The sequence below is a fragment of the Cucurbita pepo genome, chromosome LG01 (assembly GCF_002806865.2).
Source record: "Cucurbita pepo subsp. pepo cultivar mu-cu-16 chromosome LG01, ASM280686v2, whole genome shotgun sequence".
Taxonomy (NCBI): domain Eukaryota; kingdom Viridiplantae; phylum Streptophyta; class Magnoliopsida; order Cucurbitales; family Cucurbitaceae; genus Cucurbita; species Cucurbita pepo.
This window is the reverse complement of record NC_036638.1, coordinates 2841278-2857986: the sequence shown is the minus strand read 5'-3', so window position 1 is coordinate 2857986 and position 16709 is coordinate 2841278. Positions and strand designations below refer to the sequence as shown.

General features: G+C 34.2%; 2 protein-coding genes and 1 non-coding gene across 4 annotated transcripts; 1 reads left to right on the top strand and 2 right to left on the bottom strand.

Annotated features, from left to right (window-relative positions):
* Positions 1 to 1347: 1347 nt before the first annotated feature.
* On the bottom strand, positions 1348 to 1420 carry TRNAR-UCU. The gene has a single exon. It is a non-coding gene; the product is annotated as a tRNA-Arg (tRNA).
* A 2753-nt stretch (positions 1421 to 4173) lies between these two features.
* LOC111800126 (beta-glucuronosyltransferase GlcAT14B-like) lies at positions 4174 to 6875 on the top strand. Of its 2 annotated transcripts, none has more exons than XM_023683716.1 (5): positions 4174 to 4378; positions 5059 to 5768; positions 5849 to 5924; positions 6013 to 6128; positions 6295 to 6875. In XM_023683716.1, exons 2-5 carry the CDS (start codon positions 5198 to 5200, stop codon positions 6792 to 6794), a joined length of 1263 nt encoding a protein of 420 aa, XP_023539484.1. In that variant the 5' UTR covers positions 4174 to 4378; positions 5059 to 5197; the 3' UTR covers positions 6795 to 6875. The 2 variants fall into 2 exon arrangements, with proteins under 2 accessions (XP_023539484.1, XP_023539492.1); XM_023683724.1 differs by lacking the exon at positions 4174 to 4378 and adding an exon at positions 4385 to 4542 and having other exon boundaries at positions 6295 to 6794.
* Positions 6876 to 8104: 1229 nt separating this feature from the next.
* On the bottom strand, positions 8105 to 14801 carry LOC111800181 (probable serine/threonine-protein kinase At1g54610). Its single transcript, XM_023683775.1, has 8 exons — positions 13743 to 14801; positions 12815 to 13099; positions 12338 to 12655; positions 10679 to 10906; positions 10287 to 10387; positions 9449 to 9560; positions 8860 to 9306; positions 8105 to 8721 (listed from the first exon to the last, which is right to left on the bottom strand). Exons 1-8 carry the CDS (start codon positions 14148 to 14150, stop codon positions 8515 to 8517), a joined length of 2106 nt encoding a protein of 701 aa, XP_023539543.1. The 5' UTR covers positions 14151 to 14801; the 3' UTR covers positions 8105 to 8514.
* Positions 14802 to 16709: the final 1908 nt, after the last annotated feature.

Here is a 16709-nt window from a genome sequence, read left to right as displayed (position 1 = left end):
CATGAGATAGGCCCATGGGCTCCAAAACGAATGCACATCAATTGAGCCCATTTGATAGTAAAGCCCATCAACAAGTATCTTTTAATTGCATTTTTTTTTATTTTATTAATTTTAGATTTTAGTTCTTTTAAAAATCACCTAAAAATTAAAAATTAAATTATCAAAACCTATTAACTTGTAACTAAAAAGGGTAATTAAGTCATAAATGGTCGATAAATGTTGGAACTTTAAATCTAATTACCTTAATTTAAATAAATAAATAAATAAGAAAAAGAAAACAGCATTAAACTCGGTCAGCTGACCGGTAAAATTAGGGCCATTTAAATTCTGCGGGGCCCAACTTTTCAAATAGTCACGTGCGTCCCACTTTATATCTCACGGCTTGTAAGGCTCCACGTCAGATTAAGATCCTGCGGCCAATAACTGCTTTACAGGTAGGGTGTAGAATTTACTTGAGTGATCACGACAACATCTGATCCGATCTCTCGGATCTCCCACCGCCTAATAATGATGATATTTAGCCATTTAAAGTTCGACAAATGTTTAAATTTAATATTTGTTTGATAATAATTTTATTTTTAAAAAAATATGGGTCGAGTTGGAATTGAGAAATCTTTTAAACTAACTTGATTTCGGGTTAGTTGAGTTAGTGACTCAAGCTACTCTACTAGCAAACCAACTCAGCCCAAATCTTTGTTTTCGGGTTAGGTTGTCCGATTATTATTATTTTTAATTATTTTTAAAATTCATATGTATCCATAATACAGGTTACATTAAAAGCTAAAATCTAAAAAATCTCAAATATCAGACACTTGAAGGATAGTGTTGAACTGTAACTCTATTTTTTTTTGTTGGTGAGGTTGACTAAAATATATATATATATATATATATATATGTATATCAACTCGTAAATTAATCCGAATTTTAAATTTTTTAAAAATTAAATGAATCAAATTCGAATAAAACCTTACTCAATCTAACCTTTACGATTTGAATTGAGTAGTTGAAGTTGGTCGGGTTCTTAAGTCATGTAAATGGAAATAATGAATGACTTTAGTAATCATAGCCTATGCTTCTAGTTTTAGGGCATTTGAAGAAAAATAGAACAATAAATAAGAAGTTTAAAATTAGATACAATTTTAAGAATATTTCATAAAATTTTGAAATCATTATCTAGAAAATTTAATATTTCAATGGCTAAGATCGAACGTCTCGTAAAAAAGTTAGAAAATCTTGATTTAAAAAAACGGTATAAACGAGATTTTGACACAGTTGAGTTTGAGATCATCGGCGTACATTAGTATATTATATTAAGGTGGAAAAAAAATCTTAAAAAAAGATAAGAGACACACCCAGTGGGACTCGAACCCACAATCGCCTGATTAGAAGTCAGACGCCTTATCCATTAGGCCATGGGTGCTATTTGTCATATAACTACTCGTATTAAAATTCAATTTTTAAGAATTTGAAAACACTTTAAAAAAAAAACACTTTTAATACTTTTACATATATATATATATATATATATATATATATATATATATATTTTATTATTATTTATTTATTATTTTTTATTTTTTGGTTAATCACTCTAAAAATTATTCCGAGTAGAGAAGTCAGGCTACCATTGCCTAGAGTTGAGTAGTTCAATTCGAGAGTCAACGAAGAGTTCGAGAGACCGGGGTCTACTAGATGAATATCTTAAAACAAACCAACTTAGAGTGGTAAACTAAAAAAATTAGGTTGAGTTGTATAAGCCGACCAAAATAGAGGAAGCCGACTTATGTAGGTTGCCATAGTTGTATACAAGCTAACCCAAAATGGACTAAATAAGATTGTGGAGACCGACCCATGTTTGTCAATCAGAACCTAACTAAACGTGGATCGATCAAGCTCAAATCAATATGGAAGAATGTACTCTTGACTCTAAACTCGACATAGCTTATAAAAGCCCATGGACTAAAAACCATATATGAACATCATTCGAACTTGAGAAATCAATAACCACGATGCCCTTAAGACAATTTTTCATTGGTCAGCCACAACCGACCCCGAAAGGTTATATGACCGATCCAACCAGGTCCATCAATAGTCGAGAATTGAGGTTTTGTTATTTCTTCTTTCTTTAAAATAGCCAACATAATAATAATAATAATAATAATAATAATTATTATTATTTATTAAGTGGACTTTATCCAATTTTTTGGATGCTTTAAGAAAACGCAGCCAAGCGCTTTAAAAAAAAGGAAAAAATAAATCGCAGCCAAACGTCGTTTAAATTAAATATTAAAATAAAGGAAAATGGGGTATTTTAAACGTACTGTATTTTGAGATATAATATTTGGATAATATATTAATTATGAAATATATTTAAGATATTATATATATATATATATATATATTTTTTTTTTTTATGATTTGATTAGTAATATATTTTATTTTATTCTCAATATTTAATTAGTTTATATTTTCTTTATCGGTAGATATTAAATGATAACTTGTATCCTATGTGAATATTAATGAGAATACACTTCGATTCAAATTCTATTTCTCATTCTTAACACAGTTCAATTAATCTCAAACGAAGAAAAATTAACTCAACTCGATCTTGTCTGATTTTCACGTCGTATGAATATCCGTACTAAAATTTTCGATAAATTTAGATTATATTTATTAAAGGTCACGTTATTCAATTTTGATCACGTCATTATGAATTCGTTCCTTATTTATTTATTCATTCCAATTATCAATATATTTTAAAATTTTAACTAATTTTAGCATCATTCCATTTTTTTTTTCTTTTTTAGGAAAATAAAATTTGGTTTATTTTGCTTAAAAAATAATCTAAAATATATATAATAAAAACGATGTAAAGCACATGGCTAATGATTAAAATAATAAAAATTAATTATGGGAAATCAAATTTCTACAATAAAATAAAACATTTATGATATTTAATTAATAAAAATGAAATTGGATGCTTAAAAATCAAAACTTTGAATCGTTGAATAGGTAATCGCATGAGAGCCACCATGCCATTGAATTTGAATGATACAATTTCCATATTTTTATTTTCAAATATTATTTAATTTTATTTGACCAAAATATATATATATTTTTTGTTTAAATAGTCTCGTGTAGTTTCCATATGTATTAATTATTTGTATTGCTTAGTTCCAAATTAATCTTTATTTGATTAAATAAATATTAATTTTGATGTATATTCTAAGATTTAATTCAAGTACACGAACCAAAATAAAAAATGTATATATAATAACATTTTATTTATTTTTTATTAATTTTGATTACGACGACAATTTAATAATAATTATAGATACGGTGACAAATGGATTAAAATAAACCTCATAATTTGAAAAATTTAACCAACTCAACCCAACTCGTACGATTTAAATTGGCTTATGAACGAACTGGGTTAACTTACTTCAGATAAATAAAAATTTTATGCATTAGTTCGTTGAACAGAATCAATTTAATTTTATTGTTAATTTTAAAATATTTTACTTGCGATATAATTATAATTATATATATATATATATATATATATATATATATATATATATATATATATATATAATTTTTTAATTAATTATTTTCCAACAAAATATAATTTTAACTGCCAAAAAGGAATAAACTCCACATTCAATTATTACTATCATAAATTTTTTTTGTCTTTTATTGTTTTAAATCTATCTTAATTATTAAATCTTCAATTTTTTTAAAATTAATTAATTAATTATATATATATATATATTTTAGTTAAGTAAATTGGAACATATGACCTCTTATGTCAATTATATATAGCTAAACGAAGGGATATTTGATCTCTAATAACATTAAACTTGAGAATTTGAATATCTGATCTCTAATAACATATGTGCGTTGTTTTAGTTGAAAAACAATGAATGTCGAGATTCAAATCTTCATTTATATATGTCTAGATTAGTTGAATTTGCGATAATCGACAACGGAACGAGATCGAAATCATATTTTTAACCTAAATTTGTGGTTCTTGACACATGAGAGTTGAAAGATTAAAAAAAAAATGGAAAAAGGGAAAAAACTTTGAGACAGTCCACAAGATTCCGGGATGGTTTGAAAATTGAAATGAAGGGAAGCTTATGAGATACGTTGAATTTCACATGAACGCGAGGAATGGGGGGAAACAAATGGCAAATAGGCCGAAGAAATCCGAACAGGTTTTTCATCCATTTCTTCATATAAACACTTGTCCTCCTCCTTCCCCTTTTGCCCAAAAAAGCTCTTCCCCATTTCCTTTCAATTCTCTCCGATTTCTATTGCTTGTTTCTATTTGTTTTCGCCACGAACCAACGCCATTCAAACATCAACGACCCCCCAGGTTTCTTCTCTCTCTCTCTCTCTCTCTTCATTCTTCTTGCGTTTCTTCCTTGTGTTCTACGTATTCCCTTTCCCCCCATTTCGTTTCTTGTGCTGTGATTCTGTTTTTTGGTGTTTTTGTCTTCTGGGTATTGCTGTTTCATCTTCCCCTGCGATTATTCCCTTGTGGGTATTCGTGAAATCGTTTGTTTCTTTGATTTACTCTTCGTTTTGGTTGTTTTTTTAATGGGTTTCTTGAATTTCTTTGATGTTTTTCCCTCTACTTTTGGTTTCTGTTTAATGATTTGAGGATCTGTTCATCTGGGTTGCTCTTGTTTTGCTGGATTTTCATGGCATTTTGTTGTTCTTGGACTGTTCCATGGCTTCCCATGTAATGAAAAATGTTGTTAATCAATCTTCATTGGCTATGTCTTGCCTGATTTGGAATGTATAAACTAGGGTTTCTGCTTAATTATCTATTACGTTTCAATATCGTCATTGGATTTGGCTGTTCATCATTGATAGCAATGTTTTGGTTTAGAATTTTGGGTTGTGTTCTTTCTTCCCTTTAAACTACTTGAGCTAGTAGTTCACGCGAAGCTTGAGGTGATTGTTCATTGAACATTAATATAAAATGTTGATTTGTTGGTATTCATCAACCTGGTGTGAAGTATAATTTATTGATTTGTTGCATTTGTTAAGGGCCTTCTCCGAATTTGGACTGCTTGAGGTTGCCATTTGGTTGTCTTTTGGTTGCCTTGTTGTTATCAAAATATTGGGAAAATTGGCGTTGATATCAATTGAAACTGGAGTTGATATCAATCCATGATAAGATCTTGTGATGGGGTCCTTGAACTTGGAGAGGAAATGGATGTTTCCTCTTGTGATAAGCTCATTGATATGCATTTTTCTTCTTGTTACCTTCTTCAACATGGGTCTCGTCTCTTCGCTTTACACGATCAATTCGTTTTTCGCTATCTTTCCCGCTCGAATGACTATGAACTACACGAGTGGTGTTTTTGCTGAAACAAAGTTTGTTCAACCTCCACCTCCGGCTGGACCAACCATCCCTCGTTTCGCTTATTTGATTTCCGGGTCGAAAGGCGATTTGGAAAAGCTATGGAGAATTCTTAAAGCATTATATCACCCTTTGAATCATTATGTTGTTCATTTGGATCTCGAATCACCTGTAGAGGAGCGATTGGAATTGGCATTCCGAGTCGGAAACGAATCGCTTTTTGTTGAAGTTAATAATGTTTTCATGATCAGCAAAGCCAATATGGTTACTTACAGAGGACCTACCATGGTTGCTAATACTCTCCATGCTTGTGCCATTCTTCTTAAGAGGAGTAAGGATTGGGATTGGTTTATCAACCTCAGTGCTTCTGATTATCCTCTTGTCACTCAAGATGGTTCGTTCCTTGTCATTTAACTCATGAATTTGTTCATCTTAATCCATTTTGATTCAAATTCCGTTCACTTTACGTCGCAGATCTTCTTTATACGTTCATGAATTTAGATCGAAACCTCAATTTTCTCGAGCATACGAGCCAGTTGGGGTGGAAAGAGTTAGTATACCATCCTCACATCTCTCATATTTAAACATATCAAAGTACTTATACTTGTAGAGCTGTTGTTCTTGATTGTATTCAACAGGGATAAACGAGCAATGCCGTTGATCGTTGATCCCGGTCTATATTTGAGGACCAAATCCGACATTTTTGGTGTCAATCCATCACGAACATTGCCAACAGCGTTCAAGTTGTTTACTGGTTCGTGTTCCTCTTTAAATTGAATCTAGTATGCACTTGCCTATGTTGAGGGGGAGGGGGAGAACGAAACACCCTTTATAAGGGTGTGGAACCTCTCCCTAGGACAATATTTGGTAACGGTGAGTTTGGACCGTTGAGGTGATTCGGTTTATATTTGATTGTGCAGGTTCGGCATGGATGGTTCTATCTCGTGCATTTGTGGAGTATATGATTTGGGGTTGGGACAATCTTCCAAGGACACTTCTAATGTACTACAGTAATTTCGTGTCGTCCCCGGAAGGTTATTTTCACACCGTGATCTGCAACGTACCGGAGTTCGCCGATACGGCGGTGAACCACGACTTACACTACATATCATGGGACACTCCGCCGAAACAGCATCCACACATACTTAGTATCAACGACACAGAGAAGATAATGAGGAGCAATGCGGCGTTTGCTCGGAAGTTCAGACAAGACGACGCGGTGTTGGATAAGATCGACAGGGAGTTGCTTGGTCGGAACAAAGGAGATTTGACGCCTGGTGGTTGGTGCGGAGGGCAGCCCAAGTGTTCGACGGTGGGGGATCCGATGAAACTGAAGCCAGGGGAAGGAGCTCAACGGCTTCACCGTCTCATAGCTAGACTTGTTTTGGCAGCTAAGTCCGGGGAAAACCAGTGTAAATGAATTTGTTACAATTAAAAACACAAAACAAACCAAGATTAGTGCCAATATTAATTAGCATATTATTAATATGCCTTTTCCCAACATGTTTCTCTTTTTGTCTTTCATTTTCACCTCTTTTAGATCTTCAATCGGTTGTATTTTGTGCGCCGGGAAAGAATTGAATAAATAAAACGTTCCTTACTCGCTCTTGTTTTCTTTTACAATTAGAGATGTATGTTTAATCTTTGGAGTCGAGGTCTTGTGGGGACCCATCTTGAATGAGGAGGAAGTGAGTCTGGCCTTGTAAGGTGAGCCTCGAGGGTAAAGAGAGATTTCTAGTGGCTAGCTAAACGGTATGGAGGACGATGATTATATTCTCTGTTCTATTACAATTCAAAACTTACGAAATTCTCTTGTAAGATTTTTTTTTTTCCATTTTTTAAAAAAGTATTTAAAAGAATCTTTTTAATGGACAATTTCTATTTAAAAAAAAAAATGTAAATAGCCTAAAAGAATCTAATAATATTAAATAAATATAATATAATATTTTTCTCACGTAATTTTTTAAAAATTAAAATTTTAATATTACAACCCATTCATCCCCTCAATAAAATTTCAATATATTTAAATTATATAAAACCAGCTTAAATTTATTATTAATTTTTTAAAAAATAAAACCATATATACGTTGATTTGTTTGTTAGTAATTGTCAAGTTAATCCACTGATTTTGATTTAGTCCACGTGGATATGATTTTATTGACACGTGGCAAAACTTAAAGGATAAAAAAGAAAATAAAAAGGTAGCTAAGCCTAATTGGGGTATTATTATAACAGCCTTCACTTCCAAATATGTGGAAATCTAAGTCCATTTCCAAATTGCCACCAAAATTAGTGCCAAAAATCATTACTAAAAAGAATTTGAGGTCGTTGACTTTGACTTTGTCTTTTCCCTTTTATTTATCATTCTAAATTTAGTTTTGAAGTTATCTTTTATAAATAAATAAATCAAAATTGTTGCACAGTTATCCATACAATGGATAATTATATTTTTAAAAAATTTAGTAAGTCAAATAATTTCTTCGTTTTTAAGAAAGTGTTTATAAGAAAGTGTTTAGGGTAATTCACGGAGTCAAGTCAAATAGTTTCTTCGCATCTACACATTTCTAGTTGAAGAATCACTCATTGGGATCTGAATCAATTTTTAATAATGACGGGATGATTTGATAGCTAGAATTGGCAATACTTGAAAAGATAAAATAAGCATCGAGTCAATGCCTCGTTATATTCATCATCGACGTACCCGTGAATTAGAAGGTTTGAAATGAGAAATAATGAAAGAAAAGTCTACTGCATTGCAGCATTTGCAGCCTGCTTCTTTGACCATTTTCTCTGGTTCAACAATTCTCTAAGATAATGAAAGAAAACAATCTCACATCCACTTAAACTATACACAGCCTAATAAGATCAATCTATGGCCAAAACATTTTAGAACCCTACATAATTTGCGACGTGTTACCTTGCGAGAAGAGAGGAAGAATTTTCTCTGCTTTTTTTCGTCGTTAAAATATAAACTAGAGCTAAGAGAATAGCCTCGACTCGACTCGATGTTCTTAGGAAGACTTGTCTGTACAGCAGAACCACCACCCAATCGTTTGATCATATTTATGGTGTGATATCTGCTCACCCTAATAATGAACTCTAGCACTTGATGTCTTTTTGATATCTACCCATCTTCCAGGTTAACGACCGGAGACGAATAATGAATTTGTCGACATCTGTTTCCCGTCAACTTGAACCTTTCGTGCCTTGGCCTTGTCGAGCCGAGCTCGTCTTACTGCTTCTTGGATATGGCGATCGTGGTCCTTCAACATTTGGTCCATGTTGCCAGAAGGAACCAGTAATGGACCAGAGTAATGAATCTTATGACCCTTTGAGCCATAACCCACCTGTTGTATTAGTAGTACGTACACATGAACAGATACTCAGAAAACAGTGGTAAAAGCAGATAAGTTGAGAAAAAATCATGGTAAATACAAGAAAAATGCACTTGAAGGCACGGTAAAATACGTCGTTCGCATACTTACAACTATAGGGTCTTTGGTGCTGCACCGCTCTTTGTCGTGTGAGCCTACAATACTGTGATTTGAGAACTTCTGGTCGGGTAGCATCGAGGATTCCGAGGTTTCCTTGAAGGAACCAGGAAACCTGCCAATTAGTTTTTTAACCTCTCCTTGTGAAGCGTCAGACTTTTCCCCCAGCATACTTCTTCTAGGTGCTACTAGTCCTGAAGTTGTGAACGTATCGGCCCCGGTTGAGATTTTCGGAGCGTCATCTGGGTTCTTACTAGCCTTTACCCAAGCGGCCCGCTGAGCAAGTGGTCCTGAATGTGAGGCTTTCTTAGGATGACGCACCTGAGAATCCGTTCGTTCTGCTCCTTGTGATGGTCGAGGTGGATCAATTGGAAAGCCAGAAGCTTCTTCTGGATGTGGATTAAACTTTTCACTCCGGCTCTTTGAATTGGATTGTCTTTTCTGCATATGAGCGATCTTATTAGCAAAATATTTCAAGATAAAATAGCGTGCTTAAACAGACGTCGGATAATCAGTTGGACTCCGCAGCTAAATTGTAACACCTCTACAAAATGGTTGCGTTTAATGTTCAACAGAAAGTTACCTGCATTGATGAGACTAACTCGGCATTGGCGTCAGGTGCAGGGACAGCTCGAGACTCTCTATCTTTCCTTTGCAGGTCATGTCGGTGTCCCTTGCTTCCTACCGCTCCTTGTCTACGAAATTAATCACGGTATGTTATTTAGAAAACGTGTAAATTGTTCTCATCGTGCAAGTCCAGATAGAACTACAGATAGGAACCGTGTAGTACATGTGGATGATCGTGTAAAAGATAACATAATTATGATCTATCAACTGAAAAATATCTCCCAAGATTAACTAGAACGAAACGTGACACTCGTCAGCCAAGAGAGAAAGAAGCAATAGTATCTAGGGTGTGTAAGTGAGTTGGTTCAAGTCTAGCAAAACAACCAAAATCGTCGAGATTCCAAAAACAAACTGTTTAGTTTTATATTTCAGAAACCAAACCAATCACCATATAAACTTCAAAATCCATCCAAACCAAGTCAGCTCGATCCAACGAGTCCATGTTATGGTTTTGGCTTGCATCCATACAAGTATCAGTATCTCCCGATGATGTCGAAAATTATTAACCAGTAACTGTGTTTGGATTAACTCCATCCCTGTGTCCCCCCAGTGATGTTGAAAGTAACCTCGAGCGCGATTGGATTAACTTCCTAAATAATTTTGAACCAAAAGTATTTTTCAAAAAATCTATAGAACTTTATTCCTTGTAAATTTATTCCCAAGATGCATTACGAATATCAGACATCACAAATTTATTCCTCGTAAGATTTTAGTGAGGCATGTAACTTGATACTATTCCACATCCAAGAGAAATAAACGCTAGATCTTGATATATTTTGTAGTATAACAAATACCTTCTAGCTTCCTCATCCCTTATCTTGGCATCAAATTCTTTGCTCGGAGGGTACTTCGGCAAGCTCGAAGGATCACAAGGAAGTGGCTTCGTTGAAAAAAACTGAAATAAACAATTCGAAACAGTCAGGAATATAAACGTAATGTCCAGAGAGACTTCGCCAACTCGAGGTGAGCAACAAGGTTTTAAGTTAATAAATTTTGAACAATGGCTTGAACCAAGGACCCTAGAGAGTAAAACTCCAAACATTCTAAGTATACCACTACTGATCAACACAACTTAATAAATACAACACAGATAAATATAGAGAGAGATGCAGACACTTGATGGAGATTGGATACTCTATTATAACAGACCTATAAGAAAGATTATATAACCCATATCATAACATACTTCGCTTTTAAGGGCAAGAGCGGCAGAGCCACGATCAGCAGGATCTATAGAGAGTAACATCTCAATGAGAGCTAAAGCTGGTGCAGGGAAATCCTTAAATGTGTCAGCAACGCAGCGTCTATAGGGCTGTTGGGGCTTAAATATCGTTGCATGTGGCAGCCTTGATTTTCTCCAATAATCCTCTGAAGGAGAGCCACAGAGTTTAAATATTTTATGTAGCTGCTCCACCTACAACACATAATGCCGGTGTAAATACTTGACTCGATAAGCATCATAAGCTCGGGAATCATAATAGCAAACATCGGATAGAAACATGAAGAACCACACAGTTTCTAATTGGTACATGTTATGACAAGAAAAAACATAGGCATGATCTCATAAGATATTATAAAGCCAGTGACCAGAAATGAATATTGAATTAACAAGATCTCATAAGATAATAATAAGCTAGGAGTTTCGGTTTAAGTCCGATATAGAATTTGGCAAAAAACTTATATACCTCTGTTCTTCCTGGCATAATGGGCTTCCCAGCATACAATTCAGCAAGTATGCAGCCAGTACTCCACAAATCTACAGCTGTACCGTAATAAGTAGCACCGAGTAAAAGCTCAGGCGGTCTATACCAAAGAGTTACAACCCGACTTGTCAGCGGCTGATTTTGGTGGATATCAAAAAAACTTGCTAAACCAAAGTCTGCAATTTTCAAGACGCCATTATTGTCGATTAAAAGGTTGGAACCCTTTATATCACGATGCAGAACTCCGTGACTGTGACAATGATCAAGTCCACGCAAAAGTTGTTGCATGTAACATTTAACCTGCCCCCAAGATAAATTAGACTTCAAACTTCGATGATTCAGTATAAATAAGTGAACCGAGAGTATGCAGAAGTAGTTTCTTAAAATGCTTTGATTAGACACTAAAAAGCGAAGACCTCGACATTGATAAATGATAATAGAATAAAATCCTGCAGTTACCTGTGCCTCTGTAAACTTCACACCAGGGTGTGAAGCAAGTCCTGCCAAGTCGTGTTCCATGTACTCAAATACAAGATAGAGGCTGCAAGACATCCTTGACGTAACTAGACCCTCCAGCTTTATCACATTTGGATGATCGAGCCTACGCAATATGTGAATTTCCCTAGCCATAAAGCGGACGCTCTCAGGTTCCAGGTTGTCGAACCTTACTTTCTTCAAAGCAACAATTTTCTTTTGGTCAAGGTCACGAGCCCTATATACATTACTATAAGTCCCTTGACCAATCTGCACAAGTGATCATTTCTTCATTATTAGTATCATCCTATTAAGATTTAAAACAAAGCATCATTACTAGCATCCTAANCTCTGAAGGAGAGCCACAGAGTTTAAATATTTTATGTAGCTGCTCCACCTACAACACATAATGCCGGTGTAAATACTTGACTCGATAAGCATCATAAGCTCGGGAATCATAATAGCAAACATCGGATAGAAACATGAAGAACCACACAGTTTCTAATTGGTACATGTTATGACAAGAAAAAACATAGGCATGATCTCATAAGATATTATAAAGCCAGTGACCAGAAATGAATATTGAATTAACAAGATCTCATAAGATAATAATAAGCTAGGAGTTTCGGTTTAAGTCCGATATAGAATTTGGCAAAAAACTTATATACCTCTGTTCTTCCTGGCATAATGGGCTTCCCAGCATACAATTCAGCAAGTATGCAGCCAGTACTCCACAAATCTACAGCTGTACCGTAATAAGTAGCACCGAGTAAAAGCTCAGGCGGTCTATACCAAAGAGTTACAACCCGACTTGTCAGCGGCTGATTTTGGTGGATATCAAAAAAACTTGCTAAACCAAAGTCTGCAATTTTCAAGACGCCATTATTGTCGATTAAAAGGTTGGAACCCTTTATATCACGATGCAGAACTCCGTGACTGTGACAATGATCAAGTCCACGCAAAAGTTGTTGCATGTAACATTTAACCTGCCCCCAAGATAAATTAGACTTCAAACTTCGATGATTCAGTATAAATAAGTGAACCGAGAGTATGCAGAAGTAGTTTCTTAAAATGCTTTGATTAGACACTAAAAAGCGAAGACCTCGACATTGATAAATGATAATAGAATAAAATCCTGCAGTTACCTGTGCCTCTGTAAACTTCACACCAGGGTGTGAAGCAAGTCCTGCCAAGTCGTGTTCCATGTACTCAAATACAAGATAGAGGCTGCAAGACATCCTTGACGTAACTAGACCCTCCAGCTTTATCACATTTGGATGATCGAGCCTACGCAATATGTGAATTTCCCTAGCCATAAAGCGGACGCTCTCAGGTTCCAGGTTGTCGAACCTTACTTTCTTCAAAGCAACAATTTTCTTTTGGTCAAGGTCACGAGCCCTATATACATTACTATAAGTCCCTTGACCAATCTGCACAAGTGATCATTTCTTCATTATTAGTATCATCCTATTAAGATTTAAAACAAAGCATCATTACTAGCATCCTAAAAATTAAAATGAACAAGCACAATATGCACAGACGAGAGACCACTTGAGCCATTCTAAGTAATATCCCACTTACTATGAGACATCTTCACTAGAGCCATTTCCAAATATTAACAAAAAAAATGGTATGTTACCAGTATGTTTCGATTGTTCCTCAAAACAAAAGTGTAAATTGTGAAACTTTCGGACTCCGTAGGCTCATTATTTACTATTATCCTACTGAAAAAGTCGATCTACATAAAGCAAGCTACGTTAATCACCATAACCTACAAGTATGCGAGGGGCAGCTCCAGCCTTCAATAAATAACGTGAATGCAAGAACAGCTCCAATAAAGGGCACTGTTGGATTACCTAGTGCATCTCTTATTTCTTAAGAAAAGACTGGGAGAGTACTATGTTCATTCACAAAATGCCAACTCGACGTCTATTGCTCGATTAGAAACATCAATTTTCAAAACGAGGTGTGTGTAGCGTGTCCATTTTTTTCCCTACTTTCTTCTCTAGGTGTGTGTTTGTTGGGAAGGGGCCAATAAAACAATTCAAAAAGTAAATTATCGAAAGAGCGTACTTTATCCAATTTCTCAAAAGAATCAGCTCGTCGGGGTAGCCACCCTCTGATTGCCTCTCCAGCAACTGCAGCCAGCCACGGCGGCCAGCCTGCAGCAATTTGGTCTCCCTCTGCTGCCTTCGGAATTCTCCCCATTGAAGGATGTTGAGCAGCCATATGCTCCATCTTCTCCCTCTTCCTCTCAAAAATCTCACTCTGCAATCGACCCGACCCATTCACCTGCTTGTTAATCAATGTCACTCTTACATCATTACCATCATGATGATCTTTAGATCGATAAGCTTCTTCCCTCGATGACGAAGTCACTCTTGCCACCTGCAGGTCGGACGCGGTCTTGTTCGACAGCCTCTCCCTCGGACTTTCCTTGCTATCCTCTATAGCAGAGGGCTTACAACAAACGCAACCCATAATGTACTCAAACCACCCCCAACAATATCCTCCTTCAGAATCAATATTCACCCTTCAAAATCATTCACTACCAATACATCCTCCTCTTCTAACACACCCATAGCGTGAAAACTCAAAAGAAACTTCGAAAGTAAACCTAAAACACCCAATACTTAGCTCATCAAAACTGCAATTCCCATTCCCTATCAAATACCAGAATAGCCACAACTTTCACAGCAGCAGAAACCAAACAAATTTCATCAATTACACCCCAAAATCTTGCAAAATCCTACCAAAATTCAGACGAAATACACATCCAATAACGCTAATAGATTCCAAAACAACACTAGCAGTCTACAAAAAAATCCCTATGCGAAATGTAATCTAATCCCACTGAATCGCAACCAAAAAGGTATGCAGAAGAAACCCCCACAAACAAATTCATAAACTGAACTTACAAAAAACCAATGATGAAGGAAAAGAGAAGTCGCTAGAAGTAGTTCCACGTTTCCCCAGGCTAGAAACAGCTGAGAGAAAGAAGAAAAAAAGAACAAAAAATGCAGAGAAAAATAGAGAGAGAGTGAAAGCTTATGGAGTGAACTGGGGCCTGAAAAAGAAGGACATGGATCTAGGGCACGATGATAACAGAAGGTGAATCAAGAAACGGAATAAACCAATAATTAAAAAATTAGATAAAGTTAAATTAAAATCGTAATTTATTTAAGAACAAAGAAATTATCCGAGAGAGAGAGAGAGAGAGGCCTGTGAATAAGACATTCTTCTCGGTTACTCCACGCGCTCATGAAAGTACGTGTTACACACTGCTATGTATATTTTTTAGATTTTTTCTTTTTAAGCTTAGGTATGATACAATTTTGCGTGTAAAAGCCACGCGCCTGAAAATGAGAGTGAAAGGATAGCAATAATGTGAAGTTGTGGACGCCCCACCCCTCTCGCTCTCTCTCAGCCTGAGAGGTTATGATCAGTGATGTCGTTTGGCTCTTCTTTTCAATTATTTTTTTTTCTATTTTTTAATATTAATTTTTTTTATTTTATTTTATAACTCTTATAAATTTTAAGTATATTTAATCAATTTTAATTTTGTATTTTTTTTTTTTTGTGAAATTTAAAAATTACTAATTTATTAAGATTATTTAAAATAAAATAAAATAAAATAGATTAGATCGAATCTTAAAATTTTACACCTTAAACTTGTAATTGACTAAATAATAATAACAAAGATAAATCAACGTGACATATGATTCTGATTCTTTGAATATCAGAGAAATTTATATCAATTTAACGAATATATATTTTAAATATATATAAAATATTAAATAATAAATTGAGTTATATTTAAATTGATATTTAAGATTAATAAACATTTAAAATTTAAAATATTTATTTATTAATNTTTTTTTTTTTTTTTTTTTTTGTTATAATTCAATCTTGGGTTGTGATTGGTTGCCAATAAAACAAAAATATAAATTAATTTATGAGTTTGATGTGGATTTAAAATTATTAAATGTTCTGTTGTATTTAAAATTATTTATAAACATGTATTTAATCATTTAAGATAAATTTAAATTGATTTTTAATAATTAATAACGTATTATAAAGTAATTTTTATATATTTTTAAATCACAAACAATATATCATTCAATTATTATCCATTTATGGTCTTTGTCCTATTTTCATTGGACAAATCTACCCCTACATGGGACCCTTCTATTTTCTCTTTCATTTGACCAAAATTTATTTCATACTTAAAAAAGTATAATTGGTAATTATATTTGAAAAATAGCATTTTTATTTTTTTGTGTATTATTTTATAAGTAAATACAATTTTTTTGGAGAAATATATATATATATTGATGTGTCTCCCTCGGTAAAAGTCTGCTCTTATCTTTATCTGAAAATACTCAGCTATGGCTCTCGCACGGTTGAGTATTGAGAAAAAAAATATTTATACTGATGTAGCGTGCCTTCTCTCGTCATGGCTTTCCACGTTCTTATCTTTATTTGAAAACACTTAGTCACAGCTCTCACGGCTCTCACATTTTACTAATAATAGCGTGTGTCCTCCCGTCGTAGCTTAGTACGACGGCTGAGTATTGGTGAAAAATATACTCTCAGTTATTAAAATGTTCAAATTTCATACCCGAAAAAATATTTCGTCAAAATATGATTTAAAGTAATAATTAAATGTTATTATATGGTAATATATTTTGTTTATTATGGGCCTACGTGTCATTGTGTCTCCAAAGAGCCGAACATTATTAAAGCCTTTCTCATGCATGCACGTAGATTTTCTTTGTACGTATTAAAAATTCAACTTTTTTGTCCATAAATAATTGAACCAACTTGATTACAAAATATCACATGCCACGTCACACTATTTATTTATTTATTTTTAATAATATATATATATAGATTGTACGGGTAGATTATGTCTAGCTTGGTTGAATACGCTCTAAGCTTTAAGATATAAGGTAATACAAGGATAATCATGAAAACCTTGTACTCTGGATGTTGAGAAAATTGTAAACAAGAATAAATATCATATAACTCGGAGGCCTC